Below are 27,789 nucleotides of genomic sequence, written 5' to 3'. Positions count from 1 at the left end.
GGCCATTTAAAGGAAGAATGTTGATGATGGGAGCTCCATAATGCCATATTTTTAATTCTTAACATTGACATTGGCCTCTGAACATAGATATCATAACGTGCAGAAGAGGGAGTGAGTGTCAGAACAAGGCTGCTGTGGATCATCCACCTGGTCATCAATAAACCAGGACAGTTAAAGTGACAGCATTCTGAGGTTAACAGAGGTCATTTACTGAGCTGTCCTGAGGTGCATGAATAGCATGTAAGCTCTTAAAAAGGGTGGCATTTCCCTTTAAATGCATCCTTCTCAAACCAAGCTCAACGCCTGAGTTTCTGTTCTTTTAAAAAGCAGAGAGCGCCATCAAGTGGTCGCCCTGTGTTCTACATCTCATATGAGGAGAGGTGACGGTGTGATTTTGTATCCCCAGTACCTGTGTGTTATTGTTGAGCTTGTTTTTGTTTGTCATGTGGCGTCCATATATGACAAAGCTGCAGAAACTTATAGTATTGTAGTTATAGTTTTACTAATAGTGGTAGTAGTATTTTAATATTAAATTATTCTTGTTACTTAATTTAGAATGTTGCACAACAGATATATTTCTACATAGACGACTGCTATTTATTGTAAAATAGTATGTATAGTTTACATATTTACATTTACATATTTCATATTGTTTAGTATTTCTGATTGATTTATATTGTAGTATAAGTCAAAGATATTTTACTTGTTCGACAATGCAATTACAACTGACCCAATGTCCCCTCGAGGATCAATGAAGTAAACTTAAATATTAAAAGATATACAATATAATGTAATATAATAACTTTCCTGCCATAAATTATTTCCAGCAATACCATTAGATGAGTTATTTCTAGCATGAATCCTGTAATACTGTAATACTGTTCACATGATGATTGCTCATGATAACTTTGATTTCGAACTTAAAATCAAAGATGATGTTTGTTTTTTGAGACATCCAAGGCAAAAGAAGCAGTTTTTAACAACAGTTTCACAAATTGTAGAAAATAATTTATTCAGCACGCCTTTTTTATCCTTCAATTTTCTGACACACAAGTAACAGCAGAGGTGACGAAGTATCTAACACGCTGGTTGATAGAGAACTGCAAGCACACCCACATCTTTTCGCCTACACTTCTACCCTCGTGCTCTCCTTTTGGTAGAAGATCTCCGTCATAAACTGAAGCTCTGACTTGATGCAGTAGCGGTCGGGCCTCGCTCTGATGTGATCCAGGATTCCTCTGAGGCCTTCAGCTCTTTGGTTCCTGTGGATCAGGAGGAGGGAGCAGCCAGAGGGGCTGAGCAGCTGCTCTCTCTCCAGAGCCAGCAGGTCTGGAAGGTACTGCTGGGGGTCGTGGTCCATCAGCACCAGACTGAGCCCCTCACTAACTCCTTTATCATGCTCAAGCAAAGAATGCAGTGTTGGGATGGCCTCAGCTGAGCTAGACGTCAACACCTGGAACTGCAAACAATCAGAAGAGCACAATAAGAGCAGAGAGTTTGTGAACCTACATTAAAAAGCTCATCTTCCCCAGGCGCACCTGCGTGTGTTTGAAGCCAGCCACAAGTATGATTTCTTCCCCCAGGTCTGCCGTGAGCGGGTCCAGCTCCACTGTGATCAGTCTGCCAGCAGGGGGCAGCAGCCGCAGCAGCCGCACGGAGCTGTAGCCGCAGTGCATCCCCAGCTCCAACACCCGGGAGGGACGCACACGCCTCACCGCTTCATCCAGCGCCTCAGCTAGAAGAGACGACAGGAGCAGAGGTGGTGCTGACTTCCTCATCAGCTGTGACCAGAGGAGTCATCATTTCCAGTCACAGGAGGATGCTGTTGTGCCATGAATGCACAAGTTCTAATCTGACACATTTTAGACCTGATGGTGACTTTCCTTTCCATACCTGTGAGCAATTATTAACCCGAACACTGATTACTTTTACAGTCTGTTGTTTGTACAGTGTGTTTTTCAATCAGCTCACTGGAGGGCAGAGCACAGTAATGGTAGAAGCTTCTGTATCTTATTATTAATATAATGTGAGGTTATTCTTGATAGATGGGCCGTCAGATGAAAGACGTCTAGAGAAAAAACTGGGGGGAATTACACAGGGAATTGCAGAAACATTGTTCACCGGGACAATAAAAGTCTTTCAATGTTTTTTTTTCCAGCTTCCCTAAAAGCTCCAGCGTACCGCTGAGTGCACCTGCCCGCCAGGTGTGCAGCACTGAATCAAAACACATTAAGCTGTGCTGGTCTCAGTAGCCTCCACAGGATCTCTACACTGAGTTATAGCCTCTGGAGATTAAAATGGCCTGAAATGTAGATGTAGACAAAAAGACTGCATTTAATTTAGGGTTAGGGCTGCAGGTGAAGGTTCTCTGCTGTTTGTGCTCAGCCTGAAGTCTTCTAAAATAGCCAGAAGGCTGTTATGTTTGAACCAATATTAAGACTTAAGACAACGTCTCAGATTGTAATGAACTTGGTAAATAAGGTGATTCTGCTGCATACTGACCGGTCTGTGGACTGATGCAGAGGGATGGGTGCGTGTCAGCGTAAAGGTCAAAGGTCTTCAGGACGCTGTCGGCTTTGCCGTGGGTGCATTTGGAGAAGACGAAGGCGTGGGTGCTCCTCACGCACACTCTCCCTCTCAGCAGCCTCAGCGCCCAGGCCAGAGCTCGACGGCACAGCGCCGCAGCTTTGGCACGATAACGACCGGATACCATGAAGATGGCGGGAAGCAGCGGGACAGAAACGACCATGAGCCACATTTCAGAAGCTGTGAAGAGGCCTGTTGAAAAGCCGTGGATGAAACAGTCTGACATAAATTATTGTGCTCTAATTCTATTATTATTCTGTTCTATAGAAAGCTTTGGGGAGTGAATTAAGCAGTGTATGATTTGTACTTTTTTTTTTTAAAACTGGTAACTAGTAAAACAAATGCATCTGGCTCCCCCTGCAGGCACAATATGGTAACTTCTGTTGGCATGAGCCAATGTTTCAATCCCTAATTAAATACACCTTTTAAATCATTATTTAATCATGTCAAACCAACCCTCATGAAAAGCGTTTAGTCTGCATATTTCTCATCAAATTCTACAACAACCTGCAGCATCTCAGTCCTTTGAAAGTCCAACCACCAATCAGAGCCAAGAGTCAACAATCAGCTCACAGCAACACAGTAAATACACCACACTGCTTGCTAGGTTGCTATTGATAGTAGTAGAATAGTGCTGATAAAGTAAACACTACAAGCGCTGAGTGTGAAGGGAATTTTGACAATTTTCGGCCAAGATTCAGGGTAACATAGCATTAATATCATTAAGTTTGTTTCCTCTAGGTTTTAATATTAGAGGCCCTGCTCTTTATTACATCTTGGAGAAAAAAAAAGTGAATATGCAACTTTATTACATCAACACAAATGTGCACTCAGTGGTGTTTTAGTTTAAAAGTAGAAGTATATGGATTCTTGACTCTATTCTAGTAGGTTATTAAAACATTTTAATAAAGACAATGAAAATTTTAACAACAGCACTGGATCAGTTTCTTGACACAGCAGTCATAAACAGCTTAGAAGTAAAGAACATATGAGCAGTGGAGGTGTAATGCTTGCCAAAGCGTCCTGTCGGCCGTCCAGGTTAGGAGTGCCTCCTGTCAAACACAGATGGGACTGTCACTCCTCCAGCCCAGAAGCTGAGCAGCTTAACGAAAACAGCCGGCTGACTGAGAAGCAAACCATGACTTTCTCTTAGACACAGAGATCATAAAAAAGAAAACCACACTTAACTGTTGTTGGTAGCCAGGAAAGAGCAGCCTGAGGGATGGAGGACAGGAGTGGCGAGTGAGTCCAGCCTCTTTACACACACACACACACACACACACACACACACACACACACACACACACACACACACACAGAGAGAGAGAGAGAGAGAGAGAGAGAGAGAGAGAGAGAGAGAGAGTCAACCTGCCTGGGAAGCTCCTCCTCCACTGCTCAGCACTGCTGCATTATTCCACAAGAGGTCAGCAAAGATGTAGGAATATAACCAAGCCTGCGGACACAAGGAAATCTGGTCCTGGGAAAGTCTTGATTGGTATCATCTAACCTTTTCACAAACTAGTAGCTTGTAATATTCTTACATAAAATATTGAAATTGTGTGTGTGTGTGTGTGTGTGTGTGTGTGTGTGTGTGTGTGTGTGTGTGTGTGTGTGTGTGTGTGTGTGTGTGTGTGTGGCCTTTTATTTTGAAATCTCCACCATTGTGTTGACTTCTTCTGTATGTGGATATTTTTTATCATTACATTGGCCAATGAATTGGCATAAATTTCACTTAAAATGCTGTAAGAAATGTCTCTAGGAGGATTTGAAGGTAACGCAGGAGGCAGAACATTTGGTTTTTATGCACAGCATTGGTAGCCTACATCTGCACACCCCAGCAGACTCAAGTGACCATGCTTACAGGTGGAGAGATAATGAACTTAAGATGTAGATTACAGATGACAAAGCAGTGTTTCCTGGAATTCAAGCACAAGCTTGCTCATGTTTTGTGGCCAGATAGAGGATCAGAGTGAGCCTTTGTCTGTGTTGAAGCATGAGGACTTCCAGGATAAACAACAACAGGTCTTAACAGTGACCCTGACAACAAGGATTAACATGTATCTGACTGATGTTTTCAATTCAAATTCAATTTGAATTTACCATTAAGATATAGAGGATTGAATATTATATTTAGGGCTGCTGGAACTTAATGGAAGTGATATGAGAATACATTAATTAACTAAGATAAAGACATTTTCTAAATAGTATAACTGTGTTAATTGCCTTCTTATGCTCAATGACTGGAGGTCAGAGTTGGCCCTTTATTCCGAGTGCCTTTGCTCTAAATCAGTGAACTCTCTGCTCCCTCAGTTGCCCCACATAGTGAAAGTGGGTGTAGGATCCCCTGTGTGTTGCTGCCCTCATTGGCTGGTGGTGGAGCGGTGCTGCTCTGTGTATTTTTGGCCGTTGGAGCGAATCATACTGCGGTGTTCAACTCCAGTCAGTCCAGCTTCGTCAAGTTAGCCAGAGACAGCGAGATCACGACCGGAAGCGCAGAGGGTTTGCAACCAAAATATGAGCTTGCATAAGTGGCCGTAGGGTGAAGGCCAATGTGCGGGTATTAGCTGATGTGTTGATAAAAGTCATCACAACCAAACACGCACTGGTCTTGTAAAGATATTTCCAAATTAGAATTAAACAAATTACTCCACTTGAAAAAAAAAAAAAAAGTTAGGCTGCACATAACTAACATAACTTAACTTTAAGACATGAACCACAAGTGGTGTGTTTCCTGCTTGTACAATGCACCTTCCAAATTAAAAGTTTTACTATCATGTTCACTTATCTTCATCAATCTTACTTTCTAGTGTGTGCTATTTCTATCAAGTAACGAGAAGTTTATATTTTACCTTCAAACACCAAACGAGTAGATAAATATACAGCTTAATCTCACCTTTCCTGGCGGTTCACCTGTGTACCGCCAAAATAAAGTCGTTAATATTTTCACTTCCGGTTGCCATTGGCGTTTAGTTTGACAAACGCAGTCGCAACTTGAAAAGTAAACACGTTTTCAGTGGCGCATCCATTTGAATATTATACATTTCAGTTGGATAAAGAGGTCTTGGAGCAACCTGGAAATGTCTTTAGCATTAAATCGACGGTAGGTTTGTAAAGCGTTGTCAAACGACCTGCGGGGTTCGGCTACAATTAGCTAGTGTCTGAGAAACAAACGTTACTAACGTTATTTGACTCCAGTGTAACGTTAACGATAGTTATATGATAATGTAACGCACAAGTCTCAAATGTATAAATTATGACTAGCTATAGGAAATAAACCAAGTGGGCTGTTTAAGTTTCTTTGAACGTTGGATAGGAAAACTCTCATGCTAACGTATTAGCGTGCTGGTGGATTGCTAACATTTGCTGGTAATGCTATACCTTCACTGCCTGCCCTCGCTTTTTCAAATTTCCACCACACACTGGTTTAAATTGAGTACAACATGCGAGTCTTCAAGATGTAACTTAATTGCGAAATTCTAGTTTCATACTTTCAACGTTCCTGTGACATTAAGCTGTAGCATTGCCAACTAACGAAACGTTAACAGTTAGCTTTCTAATCAGGAAACTAGCTAATTAGCGGTCAGTTTATAGTGGGATGGTAACGTTAGCTAGCTAAATAATAAGCAAACAGTGAACGGAGGCATGTTGAAGGGTGTGATAGCGAGGGAGACTATTATCGCATTTGTTTGAACAATGTTAACATAAATAGGCTCCAACCCTTCCGCAACCCCGGAAAGGGATAGTCGGGTATAGACAATGGATGGATGTTAAAATTGAACGAGCCTCATTCTTCATTATATTTCTTAACTAAGGCTTTTATTTTGAGCCGTCACACCGGAAACCGTGTAAGTGGGTCTGGCTGACTTTACTATGGTTGTCTGCCCACTGTCTCTAACAGAAGCGACACCGGGGAGCAGGAATTGGTTCGTTCGCCTGGCCGGTGCTGCTGCTGCTGCTGCAACACCTACAACCGACGGAGGAGAACGGGCTGACCGACACTGTTCACGACTAATTTTGGTGGAATAACGCGGCACTGAGCTGCTTTTACGCATTTTCGCAGGCTTTAATAGTTGGAGAGCAGAGCCTCTTAGCCAATGGCAAGTCCTGTTGCAGACATCGGACCGTCTCATCAGCATCACCCTGTGACCGAGTCGGCCGCAGACTCCGCGTTTCAGGAGGCGCAGAAATGGATAGAGGTGAGCACAAACATACAGTCCTAATACTGCAATAACTCCTCAGCACTTTTCTTCCCTGTCATGCAGGTGTTTTGTTGTCATTGTGTGGCCTTAGTTACCGGTTCACAGCCTGTATCTGCAGCCACTTCTCCTTTAAACGACTATTTGATTTTATTGCTTCGTCACCTGTTGAAAGGTGACTCGAACTGCCGTAATTTGACTAAAATTCTGAGTAAAAATCCTAATAATATTCCCTTGAAGTTCATGTAGTGGCTCACAGCGTGCCTGTTGCCACCAATGCATTCATCGCGAATATGTTCATGTTTATTTATCTTGTGCATCATCATGACATGCGTCTGGCAAACTCAATAGTGAGTTAATAACGACCTTAGAAATCTTGAAATAGAAAGTTACACATGTATTCTGTAATTATGAAGCCTGTGTACAATAATACTGTAATATAGCGAATAGGATGCTGCACATTTTTGTAGTGGACCCTCCTAAATGTTGCAGCAGGCTTTCAGCTGTTGTTGGTCAGGGCCATTGTACAGTAGCTGTGGCTGCTGTGGGGCCTGGTGCGTGTTTGGCTGAAAACAATGAATGCATCATGTGGAATGGATTTTTGCCTCATTGCGCGCCCGGTGAACAATAATCACACAAACGAGGTTTTGTTCTGGGAGAATTTCAATCACGACACTTGCCTGCTCCCGTTGCATTTGACTTTGTCATCCTGCAGTGGGCTGTCCTCGTGTCAGCCTTCAGAAACCGATGACTGGCTGATTATCTGTTGCATGTTGGTGGAATGCAGTCTTAGCTTTAAGGATTTATGGCCAGGCTTTAAAATCTGATCTGAAGCCCGCTGTGGCATGAAGCGTTTTACAAAGTGAGGGATTCAGTGTAGCAGAGGCGTTGGTAAGGATTGTAGGGCCTCTGCACAGGAGAGCACTGGGGCCCCCCATACTCTTCCCTTATTTCTATTTATCTAACCAGCGACACATTGACTGCATGGCCTCTGAGTGCCACTGACAGACACAGACTTGATTAGCTGATCAAGCCACCATTTTATCCGTCATCCTCTCTTTTAATTAACAATTAAGGTTGACAGTTGAGCTCAGATTTAGTTCTTAAACTGTTGAGCTCTTAGTTCCTGGGAAATGTGACGGGCTTTTTTCCATATTTTCAGATGTTTTTCAGAGCAAATGATAATCGAGGAACACTTCATTAAAATATCAGATTAACAGCAGAATAAACATATAATTTATTACTTGAAAGCAGGTGTGTTTAACAAGTTTTGCCTGTCCTGCACGGCATTGAGACACTCAGACACTGCCACTGTCAATATTGGTCAGCGTGAATAGGGCAAATATTAGATAGTGGTAATTGACTCAGACATATTGTTGTGTGTGCGTCTTTGTTTAATCTTTTTTATCATCAGCAGCCTCACTACATTTGCATTGGTCTGATTGATCCACCTATTATTTATAGTTTTATACACTGGTGCATTATCGCATCAATCACTCAGATTTCTCATTGCTGAAACTTGACTGACATCCTTTGTATTACCAAGAAGAACATAACATTATCTTATACACACCAAATAGTATATAAAACATAACTTGTGTTTTTATGCCTTGATAGCTCATAGTTTTTGGATGTTTCAGCTTAACCCTAACAACCTGACGCATATTCATTTGGAGTTCTTACCATACTGTGTGTAAACTAATCCAAGTGTATTACATGTCAGTGAGTATTGAAAATGGCAGCTCCTCTTTAACAGTGTCAGTCGCCATTACAGGCCTATTTAGCTGCACCAAACTCCTTGGAGGCAGATATCAAATCTTTAAAAAGCCACTACTGACCTAGAATCTCTGAAGCAGATCAGAGCTGACAGATGAAAAGGCGGTAGTTGATACCACTCCTGTGGTGTTGTTCCTCTATCAGCCTTCCCCCATGGGGGCTGATTTCATTACCCATACACACCTGGTGACAGTCTTTCAGTCACCTCAGGGGACCAGAGACAGGCCGCTGCTCCCTGAATGAATAGAACAGGACAAGGCCTCAGTCTGTATCCCAACGGCCGATGTTTGACTGCTTATATTCAATTGCAGTGTCACATATGTGAGGACTTGAAGCCTGCGGTTATAACAGCAGGTTCCCTGCTTGCCGTGTGTCGTCATTGGCAGATCAGAATGTGCAAAGAAACTCCAGTCCACGTCCTCACAGATGTGTTTTGTGTTGACCTCGTCAGCCATACATCCTTGGCTGGAAACTAAACTTTCACTGGCTTCACTTGTCTTTTGTCCTCTTGTGTGCTTTATTTTGAATTTGTACTCTCAGCTGGGATTATAATCTCCATCAGGTTAAGCCTGAATGTGATCATTGTGTTTGGTCGTGTGTGTGTGTGTCCACGTGTGTGTCTGTCGGCAGCTAATCTAGCATACTGCTGGACCCATTAGCCTGAAATTTTGGGTGTATGCTTGAGGATCTCTTGTGGTAGCAGTGATTCACAATTTTTGGAAAACCTATGTTATCGACTCTTCTGTTGTGTATCGCCATTGACTGCCGACTCCTCGCTTCTCTTAACCGGCCGGTAGGGGCTGCAAGTGATTGCTTCAGATATGGCGGTCATGTTAGAGTTGGCGGATTCTTTTGTTGGCATTTTCAATTTGGAATTGACATTTTACAGGCTGGTGTTTTGGAAACTATATTATCTAATATTATCTTACTGTTATCTCCCCTTTGTCCCATTACTTTCATGCAAACATGCTGAACACATCCTGCCCTGCGCTTCCTGCCCCCCACACACATGCCCCCACACACACCTGGTGGAAATCTGTGCTCTACTGATAGCATCTCGCTGCAGCTGTTTATATTCTGTCATACATTGATGTGCAATATTAAATTCTTGGGTGGGAAGGCATGCATGTTAGTCTTCTGACGTTCCACTGAGGTACCATTTTCAGTAAAGACCGCCCATGTACAAGAGACCAATCAGATAGGTCATGGGTCATACAGCATAGCTATGTTAGGGCCTGTTCACACCATGCATGTTTGGGGTGATTAAACTGGAGGAGTTGCTCTTTTTGGTCTGTTTTGGCAAGTGCACTAGCCAACCATGCAGATGTTGATGTTGAAACTGCTGATTTATGCTTCTCTGTCAACAAGTTTTGGTTGTTTTGCCATAGTTATGTCCAGAGAAGAAACTGATTGTAAGACTTTGACCCTGCAGATTGCAGTAGCACGGCTGTAACAGTACATGCACATATCCTGAATCCTCAGGCTGTGTCATACATTTACCATAAACCCACAGTCTTTGCACGTTTGGAAATAGAGCAATGATGGGAGTGTTTGTACTGTAAATGACTTCTGTAGGTAGATCACAAAATTTTTGTCTGGCAACTGAAAAGGAAGATATTGCAGTGCAATCACAAAGAAGTAGATTTGTTAAGAGTCTTTCATTTTTTAAAGGGATGAATGAGACTGAAAGGCAGAAGATAACTGAATCTTCAGCATGTTGTCATCAATCTCTACCAGCATCAGAGATATGTAGGAGAACACACGAGCAGCCCGAACTGACCAGTCACAGTTGTCGTGGTTTCCACGTGGTATTGCCGCACCCCGACACATCACAGGTGCATGTCATAGCCAAATGTTAAAGTACGTTTTCCCACTAAGATTTGGACCAAAGGGAACCTTTGATTGGAAGCGATGATTTTGTTCTTACGCAGCGAGTAACTCTTATTGTTAATGTCGAAATACAAAATAATCCTCTCTAGTGTGTCACCATGGCAACTGAGTTCAGACAAATGACAAGTAGCGGCCCTGTCTGTTAACCCGACACCTTGATGAAGCATTCACACCTGCACTCATTACTTCCTCGCCCGCCGCTTCCTCTCACCATCTCGTCAGTGACGCGGCCGCTAATGATGGTGTTTAGGCTCCTCTGAACCTCAGAGGAAACAGGCTGGCCCTTTGATGAGGGTGGAAACCAGTCGGTTAGGTTGATTGATTTGTGTCACAGAGCCACAGGGTGTTTGCATGAACGGAAACCAGTGAAATGATCTGACTGGTTCTTTCCCCAGCACACGTCTGAGCGGTTTGAAGGATTGGCTTTCTTCTGAACGGTGGTTGAGGACTATTTTGCTTTGGCAAATTCTTCTGGAAGCATAGCTGTGAGCGAATAACTCAATTACAGTTGCGTAATTTCATTACTCACCTTGTTATGATTAAAGACATTTATGGAGGAAATGAACTTGAAGATTATACTTTTAAATACGTGGAAAAAGGTCAATTATGTAAGAAAAAACTTTCAAAGAAAAGCAGACCCAGTTTGGCATGTGGAGTGTAACAAGATACGTCAGTTTAAAAAAAAAAAAAAAACAAGTTTGAGAGACGAATTCACTCAAATATTTTCAGTTGCTTGTTTTCCCTTTGGAAGTCAGTCATACTCAGTAATAGCAGACAGTGTAAAGTAACAAATTAAGTTGACGTAGACTGGCAGGAAGCCTTGTTGCCAGAGGAGCTGTCTTGTACAGCTTAGAACAGACTACATGATTTAAAACCTGCTTAAACTGAGAATCTGCCGTGACAGCTGAGTCTGCACTGGTGTCTGCTCAGAAGGTTTGGTCATTTTGCTCTGTCTCTGCATGTGAACTTGAAATGGTTTATTCAAATATCTTGTCAGCAGCCATAAGCATCACACATCATTTCATTGTTTTTACAAAATGCCAATAACAACTTCCCACAGCTCACAAATCTGCATCCAACCAAATCTAAAACACATGCAGTTTGCTATATGGCTGCAAATTACATGCATTTTCTTTAACCAGCATTTCGGCACATTAACAACCAATGATTGATTAATTATTGATTCAATAGAATACACACGTCTTTTTCTCATTTTAAGCTTCAACAGTTGCACGTTCGGCAGTCAGGGAGTTCAGAAGCTCAGGAAATCCTTCACTGGTCGGTTTAATTGCTACAGAAATCCGTGTGTGCAGTGTTCTTTGCATACTTTTTGCAGTATCTCCAGAATTATCAATGTGATTTCCTTTTGCTTTTTATTTTTCTTGAAATTACATTCAGGGTCTTGTTACTGCTTGATATACTCAGCTGCGTTATGTGGCAAAAATTTACTATGTAAATAATTTCTTTTATGGCAAGATGTGTTTTTTTTTTTCCAGAGCTTGTCTAAACGCGTCCAGCGTCTCTTCTCTATTAGTGCTGTGTTGTTTGAGTATCTCTCTTTCTCTCCAACCGCAAACCCCCACCTCCTTCTATCCAAGTCATGGCATGTTTAGGGGGTTGTGAATAATACAACGTTCCACTGTGACGTGTCTGAAAGACAACGTGATATCATCCTCATGTCAATAGCTGGACTCACTCCAGCGATGTCATTGCATCCAACAGTCAGATCACCAGATGATCCATGTTATTAGATTCAGTGGAGATATCACGAGCCCCTTACATGGGGGTGGAGAGGTAGTGACAGAGCGACTAGATGCCAACGCTGTCGTGTCGCACGTCACGCCTGTCACGCCTCCTTTGCTTCTGGAAGGCTGGCATGCTGTCTAAAAGCACACACTGGGGCGGCATTATGGCAGCATTGTCTGGTTCAGTGTAAAAAAAAAAAAAGCAAAGCCGGCGTATTGATGGGTCTTCTTAATGACAGTATTGCGAAATGCGAAAAGTATTTTATCATGGGATACGAGTGTTTTTAGTATGTGTGCAGTGTTATGTGTACGCAGAAGTCAATGCAAAGAAATTCCACTGAAAACCAACCAATAGACACAACACTGCACCGCTAAATGAACGCTTCAATCAATCAACATGCAAACAAAAGTGAAATATTGATGGGGGGGTGGCAAAGGCAGCTGGAATGAGATACAGTATGTCAGGTTAAAGAGTCGAGTGGGACTAGACCTGGTGACAGCTCCTGCTGTTTGCTGTGGAAACTTTGACTTGAGGAGCCTGGAAGCGATGCACCAAGCCAAGCAAACAGGGAGTAGAGAGTAAGATCTGCCAAAGAGCTTTTAACACTGATGATCATCCTCACACACTGTAAGACCAAATGTCACCTCTCCACCCTTCCATGTGACTAGTTTGGTATAGGATACATTCAAGTTTCTTCACAAACAGATTATTGAACAGGGGTTGTGCAATATGTCATCACTACACGACTAAGTCAAGGTTTTGTGATTGGGTAATATTTGATAGGAATACTGTTTTATTGCTTTGTGGGACAAAACTGTTGTTGTTATTGCAGGGTGTTGTCATTGCTAAGCAGAGTTTGTTTTCAGAGTGAAAGAAATCACTGATGTTTTTTGTCTCCATTAAAATGAACAGAAAGCGACTTCATGTGGAGAGATATGTGGATGTGTACCAGTGCTGCAGTCCACACCAACATGTGTTGGAGTTTGGGGATTAGCTTCATACCTGGACGATGAAATTTTAATGTTTTGAATGTGCACTTGTAAGGGCTCTCTTCCTTGGATGTCAGGATAACAACAGAGAATGAAAATGTAGTGCAGCACACCTCTCTGTTTGCTGACCCCGGGCTGTTTTAGAAAGCCCGTGCCATGTGCTCAGAGAGATCTGTAGTGCTTCTTGAATTCATCCATGATGTTGCCAGTTTGGGGGCATTGTCAGTTTTTCCTGCAGGATGGGTTGATGTGTGAAGTGCTCAGCTTTCTTCTCAGTGTCGAAGTGCATGAGACCCCCTGCTATGACGAGGCCGTGGAAGAATGTAATTTCAGAAGGAAGTGTCTGTCAGAGAAGGGTTAGGCTAGATTGAGGATGTCCCCTTCATCACTCATTTTAATGCTCTGTTGAGTTGGAAATCCGTGGTCTATGACAAGCCCCCACCCCCCACCCCCCTGCTCACTGTGCATCTTGAACAATGAGCTTAGAGTGTTCAGTTAAGTGTATTATTCCTGGATGAAACATGGACATGATTCATATCAGCTGGCCAGGCTTTAATGTGGTTTATTTATCTTCACAGCTAAATATGCAATATGTCTGCTGTCAGTCTGTTTATGGCTGAAGTAAAGGCACATTTAAGTATTTAAGGATGTTGGACACAAAGGTCATGATTCTGATTCGTGCTAATTTCATAGAGAGTAGCGTAAATACAAATTTTTAGATATGGGTTGCAATGTAAAGCTGTAGTCTGACCATTTATTCAGCTGACATGAGTGTGTGTAGTTACAAAGTCATTTTCAAATGCACAAGATGCTGCAAATCATGATTTTGAATAGACTCAAACACAATGTTTATCCTCATTAGATGAACTTTATTAGCTACAATTATAGTAGTTAGCATTTCTTTTAGTTGCCTGAAGTAAAGCATGCAAAGCGTTATTGATTGAACAGTCACGACATAACCATCAATGCACTGCTCGTTTGAGCTATAGCTGGAGTTTTTATAATTTGATTGAGGCTCCTTCTTCACCAGTACATCAATCAGCGGCACACAGCGTCAGTCACACAAATGAGAAATCCCTGAAAGTAAGATGCTAATCACTAATCCTGTGGTTATGATCTTCTTAATCCCAGCAGAAGCCTTCTGTCCTCTGCCAGTGAAGCAGGGAAAAGAGCTGCCGTGTTGACACAGTAGCATTAGAGAAACAGCAAGAGAGAAGCTGTGTTATGGCCCTGTCATTAAACCTGCGTCTTCTATTATTTCAGCCACCAAACACCATTAGCTTTTTTAAGTTAGCTATACTTTTTAAATGACTGCTATGGGAGGCATCTTTTGGCCGCTGTGTGTTTTCATAAATGCTTTCATGAATGTTGCTGTAATTCAGCAGATTTGGACAGTTTGTTAAGAGGACCCCATTGCAAACAAACACAAGCCCAGGCAGTAAGACGATGCACACTCAGCAAAAGCCTCCCATTCTGGGTCCAGATGGGTCTTTACGAACACTCGCATGTTTGGGGTGAGAGGTGATCATGTGGTGGATTACCAGAGTAGATGGGAGATTAGCCCCCTCCTTCTCCACTATGTGTGCATGCTTGTACATTTGTGTTCGTGCAGTCACGGAGGCAACATGAATCCACTCAAGGTTATTGCACGTTCTGTGGTGTCTGGAAAACCAGATTTCAATTCATACTTGCAGTGACACTTTGGTAAATCATCAGTTGCCTTGTTTTCACATTTTCTAGCTGATACTGAATGCTGCATCACTGATCATGAGCCATTTCGATGTTCATGTGTGTCCTGCTTATAATGCCCTTCATCTCAAGGAGCCTTCAAATACTGCAGCTGATTTTTGGCTGCCGTTCACTTCCAGTAAGAGCAAAGTGGATATGTGAAGGCTATACCTGCTAAAGTAGACACACATAAGAGAAGTGCTCTTCTGACGCAGGGAGGAAAACAAAAGTCAGAAGGCTCAACTTATCTAGTAAAATCCGCAGGTACTTCATTTCACAACCAAATATATTCAAATAAAGTAGGCTGTTGGACAAGGTGAGAGCAACTTAACCAGTTACATCAATAACAGCTCACCAAGAATGAGGATGCTGTCTTTTCTGCAGTATTGAGCAGTTCAAAGAGAAATTTTGCAAGGCTTCTTCTGTCTTTCTTACTTTCATAGTGATAAGATTTACTAATGCCAGACTTCTATTATGTTAAAGCTTTAAGGAGGTTTAAGACCAGGGTATACTGCATCTGAACTAGTTTGTACAACATGTTTTCTGATGACATGGTGTGAGGGGACAGGGTTTCTGAAGCTATTCAACTATCTGACAAGCAATACTGGCCCCTTTAAACTCAGTATGAGGCTGATTCTCGTGCCGCACAATGTCAAAATTTATGGTTACGAAAGGCTGCAGAGAATGCCTTCCCAAACGGCATTTTACTTTTTTCATACACTTGCGACCTGTCCAGGGTGTACTCTGCCTCTCTTCAGATGTATGCGAGGAGAGACCTTAATCCACTGCAACCCTGAATTAACAATGCAGTGTAGCAGATTACTTGATTGATAGATGGATGAGATTTCTAAGCAGCCATCAAGAGTACCATACCAACAATATCAGCTGCTGAGTCTGGATGTCCCTTTGACTTTCTGGCTTTGCGTGCGTGCGTGCGTGCGTGCGTGCGTGCGTGCGTGCGTGCGTGCGTGCGTGCGTGTCTGGTAGCGCTTGATGTTGCGAGTCTGTCTGTGACAAGGTGAACATATTCATCTTGTTCAGCTGTCAGGTCTGTGTGTTCATGCAATGAAAGAGAAAAGGAGCTTTCAAGGAGGAGAGAGCAAGGCAGACTGGCACTCAAATTGCACTGTGACACACACACACACACAGTAAGCACCAGAGTGAAGGCGGTACAGCCGGCTGTGTGCCAGGACAGCACAGCCACTCTCTGCAGGGAAGCTGTTAACGGTTGTTGTTACTTGCCAAACTAGCCAGAGCACCTAATGCTCACTCTGAAAAGAAGCATGACTGACAGATGTTGACAGCATGTGGCTGTGAGGAGTGGGAGGTGAGACATTTAGCATGCAGAGAATGTCCTCAGTGAAAACGACTTGCAGTATATTATAACCGTGGAATAGGATTAAAATTGCTTTGTTTGCAATGTTTTTCATGTAAATATGTATGACCGTGCATACATGGAGCTGCCTTCTTGCTTGATTCTGGCTTTATTTTTTTTTTTTGGTAGTACACACTTTACTGTGGGTGTGTCCAACAGTGGATTGGGTATTAGCAAGCTTTAGGTCAGACACTCTGCATCCTGATAAAGAACTGAAGAAGCTTAAATCTTGTCCTGATATAACGATGAGATGTTCAAGGGGAAAATAAAATCTGATGAGCCGGAGAAATGTTCCTTTCTTGGTCTCTGCACTAACCACAGCTGCCTCAATTAAGGCATTGCCAGTAATATGTTTATTTTTTAAAAATACAAAAACCACTCCTAGACACTCTTGAAGTAGAATTTATTATAAAGTCTTCTTGCAACTTCCTCATGAAACCCGCAGCATGTCCGAAAAGCCCTTGAGTTGTTTTCAGTTAATGGTGCTGCTTTGAACTAACCACAGAATGAATGCTCTTTACGTCGTATTTGAAGGACCTGCTTTCCTTTTCATTGAACAGCAGCCACAAACCAACCATTACATCGAAACAGACACATAAAACTCTGTAGAAGTGTTCTCTGATCTGGCTTCTTTAATCAAGTTAATCTAAATTCAGCACTAGCTTTGTGGAAGAGATACAAGGAGAAAGCAACCATACCTGAGATCTCTCCTCTTCTGTCACCACCACCAGCCCTCTGGAATTGTTCAGAGTCTGCAAAATACTTCTTCCAAACAGATTTTCTCTGCCCATCGAGGGACTCAGTCACAAGCCTGTTCTCTAATCTTTGCCCACAATTACAGGCGGTATCTCCTGTGTCATGTTATCTGCCATCGCTGTATTGATTGCCCTTATTCACAAGCAATGTGGGTCACTTTGCATGCCTCCCATTAAACTCAAATTTATTGATTGTTTTGTGGGCTTTTGAATGAAAGGTCACTGGTCAAGTTCTTAGACCAGTCGGGAAAAGCTTTGCAAATGTCTATCACCCTTGTCCAGTCAGCCCAGCAAATATCTTTCAATAAATAGTGTGCTGTCCTTATCCCACATCTACTGGAGCAGCAGTAGCTTTAGTAGTTCGATAGTTTGTAATGGGCAGCTGTCGGTGTAGTAATTTAGTGTAGGTGTGAAACTAAATTATTTTGAAAAGGAGCATGAGCAGTCTTAAAAAGCATATTATATGAGGTGTTACTCACACTCACACTATTTGGAGCGGTTCTTAGCAGGCATATGGGACTGTTTGATGGATGGGACAGAGACTGATGTTTCTCCACCGTCCAGGGGATGTTTCTAATTGGGTCATGCAGGCTGAGCTGGTTTCCTAGTTTTCTGAGTTGGGGCACTGGGGAGCTGGACTCTTTCTGACTATCGAGGGAGTGAGCGCAGCCTGCGCCGGATGGCACTTGACTGACAGTCTTACAGCAGCAGTGTAACACCATGCTATGAAACACTTTTTATAACATTGTGCCCTTGAAGTGGTACAAGGATCTGACTCTTCCCAAGTTACAAGTATTCTTTGCGTAAAGTGCACATTTAATGATTGATCCATGTTCATTTGGGGCTTACATGCCTTCATGTTTTCTTTGGATGCACTCCCAAAGTACTAGAGATGCTTCATCTTCCATTTAGCTTGTTTCAGCATGATTTAGAGGATCAAGTGACGTGACATTAGGAGTATCATGTGTCAGATGGTGAACCTGCCTCAGATAAAAAGATATCTTCTGTTGTTTCAAGCAAAATGTTTTGTTTTGTTTTGTTTTTTTTAATATATATATTTATTTTTTGCACTGCAGAGAACCAGATCGAGTTCAACCATGAATGAAGGCTTTTAGAACTTAGTGGCATGGCTTCCATTGTCTCACACACAGTCTCATACACATGATTGTATGCCCACTCACCCCGACATTCCTGAGCCCCTCAGTCCCCATCCCATTCAAATGCATGCATACAGACCCACACAGACACACTCACAGAGCTCCCCAGCTGGTCGCCCCCCAACAACAATGCGTGCTGTCACTACACTCTGGAAAGTGACACGATCGTCACTCAGCTGACTGGTATTTGTCTGGCTGTGGCTGCATGATGCAGCACTGCTGCCACTCGTGTATTGCTCTCATATCAGAGATTAATTTCTGCACAGTCAGTATGACATCTTTGCTGTGTAGCTACAGTATGAAGTATTTCATTCCATAATGCCATAGATTTGTTTTTGAAAAGAATGTACACCTGTCTAAATTCATGGACATAAACCCACCTTCAAATTTTACTACTTTTCTATTGAAGGGCTCTCATTAGGAGCATACAGTTTCACTGTGTTTGCTCTTTTGTCAGCCAGTTATGACAAAAGAACATAGACATCAACATCTTTGTGTCCCTGTAGTGCTAGCTACTGACATTTATTTTCTATTTTTCTTTCTTTTGAGTTAAGTTTTAAATGTGGTCATTCAAGAAGTCTATGGGAGAAGAAATAAAATGACTGTTGGTTTAGGATGGATGAATCTAAATGAGGATTGATAACATGCATGTTCCTTCCCCCTGCTCTGCCATTGCGGACTCTTCAGTAATAGTATTCAGTTAAAACCATTAGCTGTTATTTGCATGAGAATAAGCTTTGGTCTTCTTTCTTTTTCTCACATTTTCTCATGATTGTCGCTGTGTTAGATTTGACAGTCACAGTGCCACAGTTCTGCACCTTTTGCTAAACTTTAAAATGAAAAGTGCATTACACTATAAATATATTAGTTAGCTTCTGAGACAGAGTGCTACCGGTGAACTACAAACCTCTGTTGAATCATGTCGAGCATGTTTAGCTTTTGTCATATTATGTATAAAAAGACTGTCGTTTATTGTTTTTTTATTGGGTTTTTTTACAAGCATAATTCTTCAGAGTAAAACTTGAGGTGCTTGAGCTACCTACTGCATGTTTTGATGATTTCCTGTCTACACTCAGCAAGTTTGTCAGTACTGAGCATGAAGTGTTAGTGACTGGTTTGAACCATGTCCCCATAAATCTAGTTTCAGGAGATGTTAAGTAGTAAACCTGTCTGTTGAATTACTCTGAGAGTGTCTTTTGCACTTACACTCACTGCATGAACATGTGCAAAATGGAGAGCAGTTGAGACAGAAATTGACTGTCCCTCCTTTTCTGCCTTATATTACATTTTCTTTTCCGGAGCAAGGAAAGATGAAATATCTTGTTAACTTTATTTTAACTACTGTACCAGCTTTAAGTACCATGGAATTGGAATCTGATTTGCTTCACCATAAGAAAATGTTGAAGATAATTATCTGAAATATATTTTCTATAAAATAATGTTTTACTTTAATATTGACTGATGCAGCACAGCAATAATCCAGCTCAAACCCAGATAAATCTTAAGAGTAATAAAACTGCCATGACTGAATCCATAAATAGCTCCACCTGCTGTCCAGAAACTCAAATCATTGACTTCAGAGTCAGAGGAAATAGATACCGTCATATTTGCTGTAATGTTTTCTCTGGGTAGTTTAGTGCTGAAACAGGGCGCTTTGCACTAGATAACGAGAAAATACGATAAGATCATCTCAAGATGTCATAACAAAAGAGGATCTTACAAATGTCCATTTCAAGAAATGAAATAGTCACATCATGTAGTGATGGTGAAACAGCTGTTTGTTTTGCTCTGCATGGCCCATAGTTGAAACAGTCACTGGGTGATGCTTAACAGCACTGTTTAATTTTACTCACTAATGCATTGTCTTCCCCATTTGTAATCTAAATGTGCTTTTTGAGCCATTAGTGACACTAAGCCTCTGAGTTATGTGAAGCTTTCCATGTGTCTCTTACAGAGAGAGAGGGGGAGGAGAGAGAGAGAGAAAGAGAAACACCAAATAAGAAATATATGACATTTCTTCTTGATATCACTGTTTTCCTCAAAAATAGCAGTATGATTACACACTACCATCATCACCCCAGTTAGAAATGATTATACAGCAACCATTCTGTCAATTTTGGCAACCAAATGCTGATTGTTCATTACAAATCTGGCAACCGGTTTTTAAGTAACTTTCAGTTGTCAACTGTTTCTTGCTTAGTGGTGACAGCCTGGCACTGCCAGGTGAAAGGCTCAGATTTCCACTGGGCCCAACCATGCTGAAAATACAACCACTCACTGTAGGAAGGGGATAAAAGCACCCGCTAAATGGCGTATGTTTGACTTCGTACAGTAGGAGTCCTGTTCTCTCTGACTGCTGCAGGCCAGCCCCGGTGTATCGACAGCAGCAGGCAGAGGTCTCCTCAGGCTCCTTCAGGCCTGGACCACTTCCAGCCCTGTAATTCAGGGAGGCTATTTGTTAAATGTTGGCAACAATTTAATTGTGACAGGACATTTAGCATTTGTCATTGAAGTGCAAACCCAATATACACACACTCTGCAAGCACGTATTTTAGATCAGTGATAAGAGGCCGGCTGACCAAATTCAGCCCTGATATGACATCTGAAAGGGCCCTTTTTGTTCTTGTTGTTGCTCTATGAATTCCCTTTACTGATTTGAATTACACAGACTAAGTACCAGGATTAGGGCTGGGTACCCAATTTCAATGCTTTCACAGCACAGCTTCAATACTATCAAGTATCAAAAAATGCCTTGTCACCAAATTTCCAGACCTAATGACTAAATCTCATCAGCATAAGTGAGCCTAAAGCATGCAGCATGCTTGTACTGAGATCTTGTAGTGCTGGTGATTGGCTGTCTTAACGTTACATGTCATAGAGACTTTTTTTGATTGCCAATTGCTTATATGATCAGAATACTAAGTAAACTTTGCTTTTTAGCTAGCTGGTGAAGCTAACCTGTATCTGCTAGTCAGTGTGTCATTTCGGACCATCGTCCACTGGTGTGTCTTCTCCTCGCCACCATTGGGATGGAATACACCGAGCTGAGACAGAGTGTTTCTGCTGGCATATGTGTTGCTTACAGACTGACAGGTAAAAGGAAAGAAGTACACCTGAAGTTCAGACACTGGACAATTGTCAGGCCCAAGCTAGCTGCTCTTAAGCAGAGAGAAAGTTAAGACATCTCACTGTGCCACTATTTCCCACAAACTGGTTTTGGATTAGGCAGACTAATAATGTTCTTTTTGGCATTTGCTTATATTTTTATATAGTCCAAAACTGTCCAGATATTCCATCAGTTTCTTCATTTTATGCCAGTCTGCCAGGTTGAGTAAAGTCTGCAGAGTAAAAAAGTTTCTCCACCCACTCCGACGTCTATTCCTAGGTATTGCAAAGTATCATTCTGGAATCAGTATTGAAATTAAGGTATTGGTACTGCTATACCAGCAGCCACCGCTAGCCAGGATCAAAGATCTCTTAATATGTGTGCTACTAGACAGTGTGGACTTCTTTTGTGGCTTTGTTGGGTACACTGAAGCCAATGATCCCTTTGATTCTTGACGTTATTCTGCATTTACTATTAGCTCAGGAGATTTCATGAACAAACAGAACAGCAACCCAACATGAGGTGGCATGTTTCCTTTTTTTTTAGTAAGCATCTTTAATAGCAACAGGTATGAAATGTCTCCATGTGGAAGATGGTAGCTGTTGTAAAAGAAAACTATGGGACCCTGATAAGTTTTATGGCTTCTAGCAAGGCACCGATATATTGATTCAAGTAAGTACGCTTGTACGCTTGCACTGAACATTCAAGACAAGTTTTTAATATGTATAGAAAAGGCTACATATTTATACTGTTCATTCCTGAAATCTTTGAGTTTCATGAATGACATTGGTTCAGATACAGTCCGTACAGTATAGTTGCGTCATATATGTTGGTAGTCTTTCCTAATCACGTTGCTATATGGAATGCATCATAGCCCACAACAGACCATGCTTTGTTTGGCCCAATGCAGTGTCCATTATGCAGCATGCCTGGCCAGTGTCCTTTATCAAACACGAGCAGTTCACTCACTGCAAGTCTGCCTATTAAGCGTGTCAACTAAATACCTACAATGGAATGGCTTAGCTACTTGAGTGCTGTTATTTCCATCAGCTTGCTGGTAGCAGGGGATAAACTCTAATCCTGACAAATCTAGCCAGTTGCACCTCCCTCTTTTGGGGCGAGCATGACAGCTCCCCTGGGTGGCCCGAGTCCTACTTTGACACAATCAGTAAAAAGATACAGGAAGCTTATCTGCATGTATTCCCTTGGCACTGTGGCCTTTACCTTTGAAATTTTTGTTGCTGGTTACCTCTAATGTTCGTCAGTGGAATGTAACGGAAAAATCACCGCTACACTACTCATCACACATTTTTATCACTTTTAAAAAATCAGCTATTGGCTGTGTACTCTATATCATCTGTCAGGGTAAATTATAAGGTTTGATCCTTAACCGATCTGTTTGAGACTACAGTAGGTGATATTACTGATGAGTAAATGCTTGCCCCAAGAGGAGGTTGTTGAAAGGCTTTCTAGGAATTCACTAATCTGTTGAGTTGAAGTGTTGACTTGAAGACAAGTCGAGGGATGAGAAAAACAACATCAAGAATGCCCAAATATTGCATATTTATAACTGAAGAGTATCCTTTGAGGATTTTCCTTTAAATTTTATCGCTCTTGTTGAAGGTGTATGTTGATGAAGATTACCAGCTGAATCAAAGTGGTGAACAGAATGAATGATCAGAAGTTTTTTTGTGTGTGTGTGCAGGTGGCTCAAACATAATACTCCAATTGACATGAAAAACTCGCAACTTAATATTGATTTTCATATTGTGCGCTCACTCAGCAATACTGTTAATGTTCTCAGTAAATTAATCAGAGATTCAAATAGCTTCTAAGCGACTTATGTAATCTGAGCAAAGCCTAAGCTTCAATCAGTGGACCTTCCCAGATTGTAGGTCTAATAACTGTTGTGAAACTGTTCAGATTTTGCAAACTAACTCAAAGAAGTTCTCTTTTCAAAGCTTATTTCCAGCACTTATGTTAATTCCACTGCCCAACCTGATCGGTCATCAGTCCATCTCAGGTTGCTATGCAGTGTGTGCAGACATGTGTGTTTGTGTGTGTGTAGGCATTATGAGCAATATGAGTAAGTGCTTCTATGTAAAAGACTGTAGGCTGTTGATTTACATGACCCTACAGTGGACATCTGAGCTTGATCTAATGACTAAATTCCTCTTAAAATCTGCTTAAAGAAGTATTTACATTTATCGCATTGGAACATTTTTAGGGTTTAGCTCACAATCACGCAGTGCTGTGTTCTTAGGTCTTTGGTCCTGCTTTTGCCACATGGATTATTCCAGGACATAGCCCTGAGTCTCTGTACAGTGTTGTTGACTCCCCTGTGCAGTGGTTTTGAGCTTGCGTTGCTCACTGCAACTCAAGAGTAACCTGGAGAGAGTAGTGATTTTACACTTTATTCATTTTTTCCATCTGGTCTGGGGATTAATTCAACCAATTAACAACCCATTAGTCACTTGAGTGTGTCTTGATGCAGCTCACCTCTTTTTCTCAGTGAAAATATTTGTCTCTCCAAAATGTGTGATTCTTGATAAATTACCGGAGGATCTGGTACACGCGCCTACACAAACAAACAACATACGTACATCTTTGTCAAATAGATGACTCAAATATCTTGGAGTAAGGTTGCACATTTAATTTGATCTAAATCTAAACTGCACTGTTATTTTTCAGAACTGTTAATTGTACAGTATTGGCACACAGGTATAAATAGTATTTAAATACTCATGCCTGTATGTCAAAACTGAGCTTATATTAATATTTGATTTATCATTTTTGATTTACAGGTATCAGTTTTTTCAAACTGTTAGATATACTTTATTAATCACTGCACAAAGTATATCTAACAGTTTGAAAAAAAAAAACCTGATACCTGTAAATCAAAAATGATATATCAATTACTAATTTAAGCTCAGTTTTGCTCAGTTAAGGATGACCATAATGTTGACATACATGTTTTCCCCTGAAATAAATACAACAAGTAAAATCTTCAGTTTGGAAACGCCAAGTATTCGAAATATGATGGGGTAGCCTGACAGTGTATCTCAGCATGGTACGCTCAGTCAGTACCTAATCAATACCTTGGTAATTGAATCATGTGTGGTGCAGTTGGTCAGCAAATGCATGGAGTGTCTGTGATGCCCTGAGGAGAGATTCAGGATGTGTTGCCATCCAGAAATACTTGCGTAGGAATAAGCGTTTTTAAAAGTTGAATTATCTCCCCGTGTACATTAGATGTTGATTACTAATATTAAATCAACAACGGAGTTTGCCAATATGGAGGAAATTATTACCAGATTGTCCATACCTTTTGTGTGTCTTTTATGGGGCGTTGAAAGAGTGTTTGTGATATTGTGACCTGCACTCCCCCTGCTGCAACTTCCAAAGAGTTTGGAGAGTGAAGTCTGGTACTGTGTTGCCTTTGTGAGATACTGTATCAGTCCTGGGATTCTTTCTTAAAATCCCTTAACCCCTGGGGAGAGGCACAATGGCAGGATTTCTGTGTATTTGGGTAAGGAAAGCCTGGCCACAGACTTCCTTTTCCTAATGACAGCTCACTGCTAACTTGGGCTGACAAGACGCCTGTGTTCCTTGGGGTGACAGAGGGGCTGAGCCTTGGGAAACAGTCGGGGAACAGGGATTCCATTACATTGCTCTTCCACGTTAAAGAATTTGAGTTGATAATATGGGATATAAGGGGCTATTTCAAGGCCATTGAAGATTTGTCTTAAATGGGCACTTATCCTGTTGTGTCCCCCAGTGACAGCATCAATCCAAGAGAATCCACTTGCAGTTACAAACCTTAAGGTGGCATCTTTGTGTTTCGTTGGGTGGCATTAGCTCACTATTCCCAGCACAGAGCATGCATTTAAGGATATTGCGCAATTAAAATTAAAGTGCCTTAAATCCACTGATTAATGCCAATCATGTCTGAAGTAAAGTGCGAGTCAACAATTTATAATACATTTTGGCTTTTTGAATATGTTGTTTAATTTTTGGAAATGTCTTTGGAACTTGAAATGAAATGAATATTAAGCAGACGTAGCCAATTTGTCTTTGGATGATCAAGAATATTTCTTGTTTAAATTTGTATTCATCTTAGATATTTCTGAAGATTGAACTATAATTAACCTTGCAGTTCATTTGTATTTTGGGAATGCCAGTAGGCTGTTATGTTGCATTGTAATGGAAACCAAATTGTAATGGAATCAGTGTTGAGTTGCTTTTCAAGTGGATGTTTCAACATGATTCCCCCGCTGGCCAAAGACTGTCTCAACATCCAACACTTGTGAGAGCAGAAGCCATTGTAAACACACTGATTAACCCCCATTGTGCTCCAGTGTTGACACGGTATGTCACTGAAGCTCCTGATTAGTTCAGCCTTGCTGAGGACAGAGCTTTGTAATGAGAAGAAGGGAGAGCATGTCTGAACGTGTACACAACAAAGAATCTTATCACATTGGAAGTTTAGAAGGGTTGTTGTTCTCCTTGGCTAGAATACAAGCCTCCCTCTCTTAAAATGACAGCATGAAGATGAATGTAGTTGTTATTATCCTTCTTGTATTTACTAAGATCCAAGGTTTGTTGCCTGGATACTGTGCTGAGCATGTTGCTCTTCACAGGCACACTGTGCCAAATTTTAAATTGCTCAGTCCTCAAGAAATTAGCACTTTGTTTACACTTCACTAATTTTAGTGATAAAATCAATCAGTGAGAACTCTCAACATGAATCATTAGACGTGTTTCCATGGGATTAGTATTAGCTGGGGGCATCCAGTGATAGCGAGTACTTGGCAGCAGTTGTCAGTGATGCTAATCTGGTACCTGCCATAATTGGGTGAAGGCGGTGGTCTCATGATAAAACTCATGATGATATTAATCCCAAATCAAACTCCCAGTAGCAAAAGTTGTAGTTTGACCTTGGTGTCATTTCTGTACTCCGTAATAAAGCAGGAAGGCGAAGGGATATCAATCTAACAATGTGCCGGACAGTTGCTTTCATAATTCATGACATGCGCTGGGTTGTCCCCAGTTTCTGGAGGGTTTTGGTGTTATGGTTGGGAAGTTGTGTGATTGTTGGGTTTGGGGTTCCTCTCCCAAAATAAGTTGTTTTAAAAAATAAAAACTGTGCGTTTTCATATGACCTTTGATGATTATTACAGTATTTATAAAAAACAGACAGGCTGTAGCAGAAAACCCTGTTGTGGTAATTCACTAATATCAATCTCATGCTATTAGCTACTGTGAACACTTTTCAACCCATTTCCATTTTAATTTTCATTTAATTTCATATTTTGTTTAGTAATACAAGAGGAAAAAGAATGCTCAGTTGTTTTCTGTTGATGTTGTGGGCGAAGTTTAAATTGGCCCCCTGTCCTCAATTAAAGCACCTTTGAAAGCCTGGCTGATCTTATGCTGGCGTCAAGATGTCCGCCCCAGCAGGTCACGGCTGGGGCGTCCGTCTGCCTCTCTGACTGTGGCTTCCAGTGTGGCCGCTGGCTGGATGTTGCCCTCAGCCTCATGGAGACTGTAGCGAGCAGGATATTGGAGACTAGTGGAGGCCCCTGGAAAAACCCTGCTGCTTAGGAAGCTTAGCTCAGGGAACTGGTGTCAACACGGAGACCCTTTGCTTCTGATCTTGCAGAGCTGTGGGGGGTTGTCACTAAAATCCTGGTAGGTATGGGATGTATGGCGAGGTAAGACACTGCTGTGTTTTTAATCTATGTAGACATACGTAGGTTCTTTAGCCGTTAGAAGGGCTATCTTGTAACTGCAAGGCCACGTCTTTGATCCATGCAAATGCCATTAGTGATCCACTTGTCCTTGTGTGTTTGGTCAGCTGAACCCTCCCTGTTCACCCAGCGAAGCACTCACTTTGTGAATTTTCCATGTGCCCATCACATTTCATAATTCATGGAAGAGAAAAATAAGTTTCTTCCATGTCTTTGTATTCTTACTGCAGTGCACTTTCATGTATTCATTCACACTTTCACTTCCTGTGTCTGGTTTCATTAAAATGAAAATGCGTGTGAAGTGAGCTGGGTTAGTAGAATGGGGATTTGTAACTGCACACCCAGGGTAAGAGCTAAATTGAAGAGGCGGCATTTGTGCCACCGAGGGGAGTTCAGGAGAGGACCCTGGAGTGTGTATCGAGGAGAGGGGTTTGAAGGTTCATTCCCCCTCACACACATCATTTAAAGCCAGCGTGGGGCAACACAATGAAAGCCCTGTGTGTCTCTGTCCCACCCAAATGGTCTCCCTGGTCATCTAAAGGGACATTGTTGGTTCCGCTCAGGCAGTTTTCCTTCCACCCAACGTTTTCCTCAGAAGTTTTTTACCTGGCCCTCTATTTGAAACACTAGTATGGATTCATGGTTAAATCCATTTCATCCCACAGCAACTTAACTTGGATGAATAAGGTGAGTCTGCAGCATCTTCTGTAGTACTTAGGAAGTGACATTTCTCTG

At 41.7% G+C, this 27,789-nt stretch overlaps 2 protein-coding genes across 11 annotated transcripts in view; one reads left to right on the top strand and one right to left on the bottom strand.

Annotated features, from left to right (window-relative positions):
* Positions 1-1,126: 1,126 nt before the first annotated feature.
* LOC139331818 (catechol O-methyltransferase-like) lies at positions 1,127-2,758 on the bottom strand. Its single transcript, XM_070963452.1, has 3 exons — positions 2,503-2,758; positions 1,539-1,735; positions 1,127-1,459 (listed from the first exon to the last, which is right to left on the bottom strand). The coding sequence occupies exons 1-3, from the start codon at positions 2,756-2,758 to the stop codon at positions 1,127-1,129; spliced, it is 786 nt and encodes a 261-aa protein (XP_070819553.1).
* Positions 2,759-6,453: 3,695 nt separating this feature from the next.
* Positions 6,454-27,789, top strand: part of limch1b (LIM and calponin homology domains 1b) — an 87,536-nt gene continuing 66,200 nt past the window's right edge. For 9 of the 10 annotated variants that reach the window (XM_070962022.1, XM_070962021.1, XM_070962019.1 and 6 more), the window contains exon 1: positions 6,457-6,782. In XM_070962022.1, the coding sequence (XP_070818123.1) occupies positions 6,681-6,782 (102 nt within the window). In that variant the 5' untranslated portion in view covers positions 6,457-6,680. Of the gene's footprint in view, positions 6,783-27,789 lie in introns of all 10 variants that reach the window. The other variant, XM_070962018.1, reaches the window with a different exon arrangement.

Source organism: Chaetodon trifascialis, chromosome 5 (genome assembly GCF_039877785.1).
Source record: "Chaetodon trifascialis isolate fChaTrf1 chromosome 5, fChaTrf1.hap1, whole genome shotgun sequence".
In the NCBI taxonomy this organism is placed as follows: domain Eukaryota; kingdom Metazoa; phylum Chordata; class Actinopteri; order Chaetodontiformes; family Chaetodontidae; genus Chaetodon; species Chaetodon trifascialis.
This window is presented reverse-complemented; position numbering and strand designations above follow the sequence as displayed.

What these genes read in the sequence shown, in the direction of transcription:
- LOC139331818 (XM_070963452.1), bottom strand. Translation starts at nt 2,758, where the DNA reads ATGTGGCTCATGGTCGTTTCTGTCCCGCTGCTTCCCGCCATCTTCATG. An exon ending in CTGCATCAGTCCACAGACCG is followed by an intron (nt 1,736 to 2,502) that starts GTCAGTATGCAG and finishes CGTCTCTTCTAG; the next exon opens with CTGAGGCGCTGGATGAAGCG. An exon ending in CTGGCTTCAAACACACGCAG is followed by an intron (nt 1,460 to 1,538) that starts GTGCGCCTGGGG and finishes GATTGTTTGCAG; the next exon opens with TTCCAGGTGTTGACGTCTAG.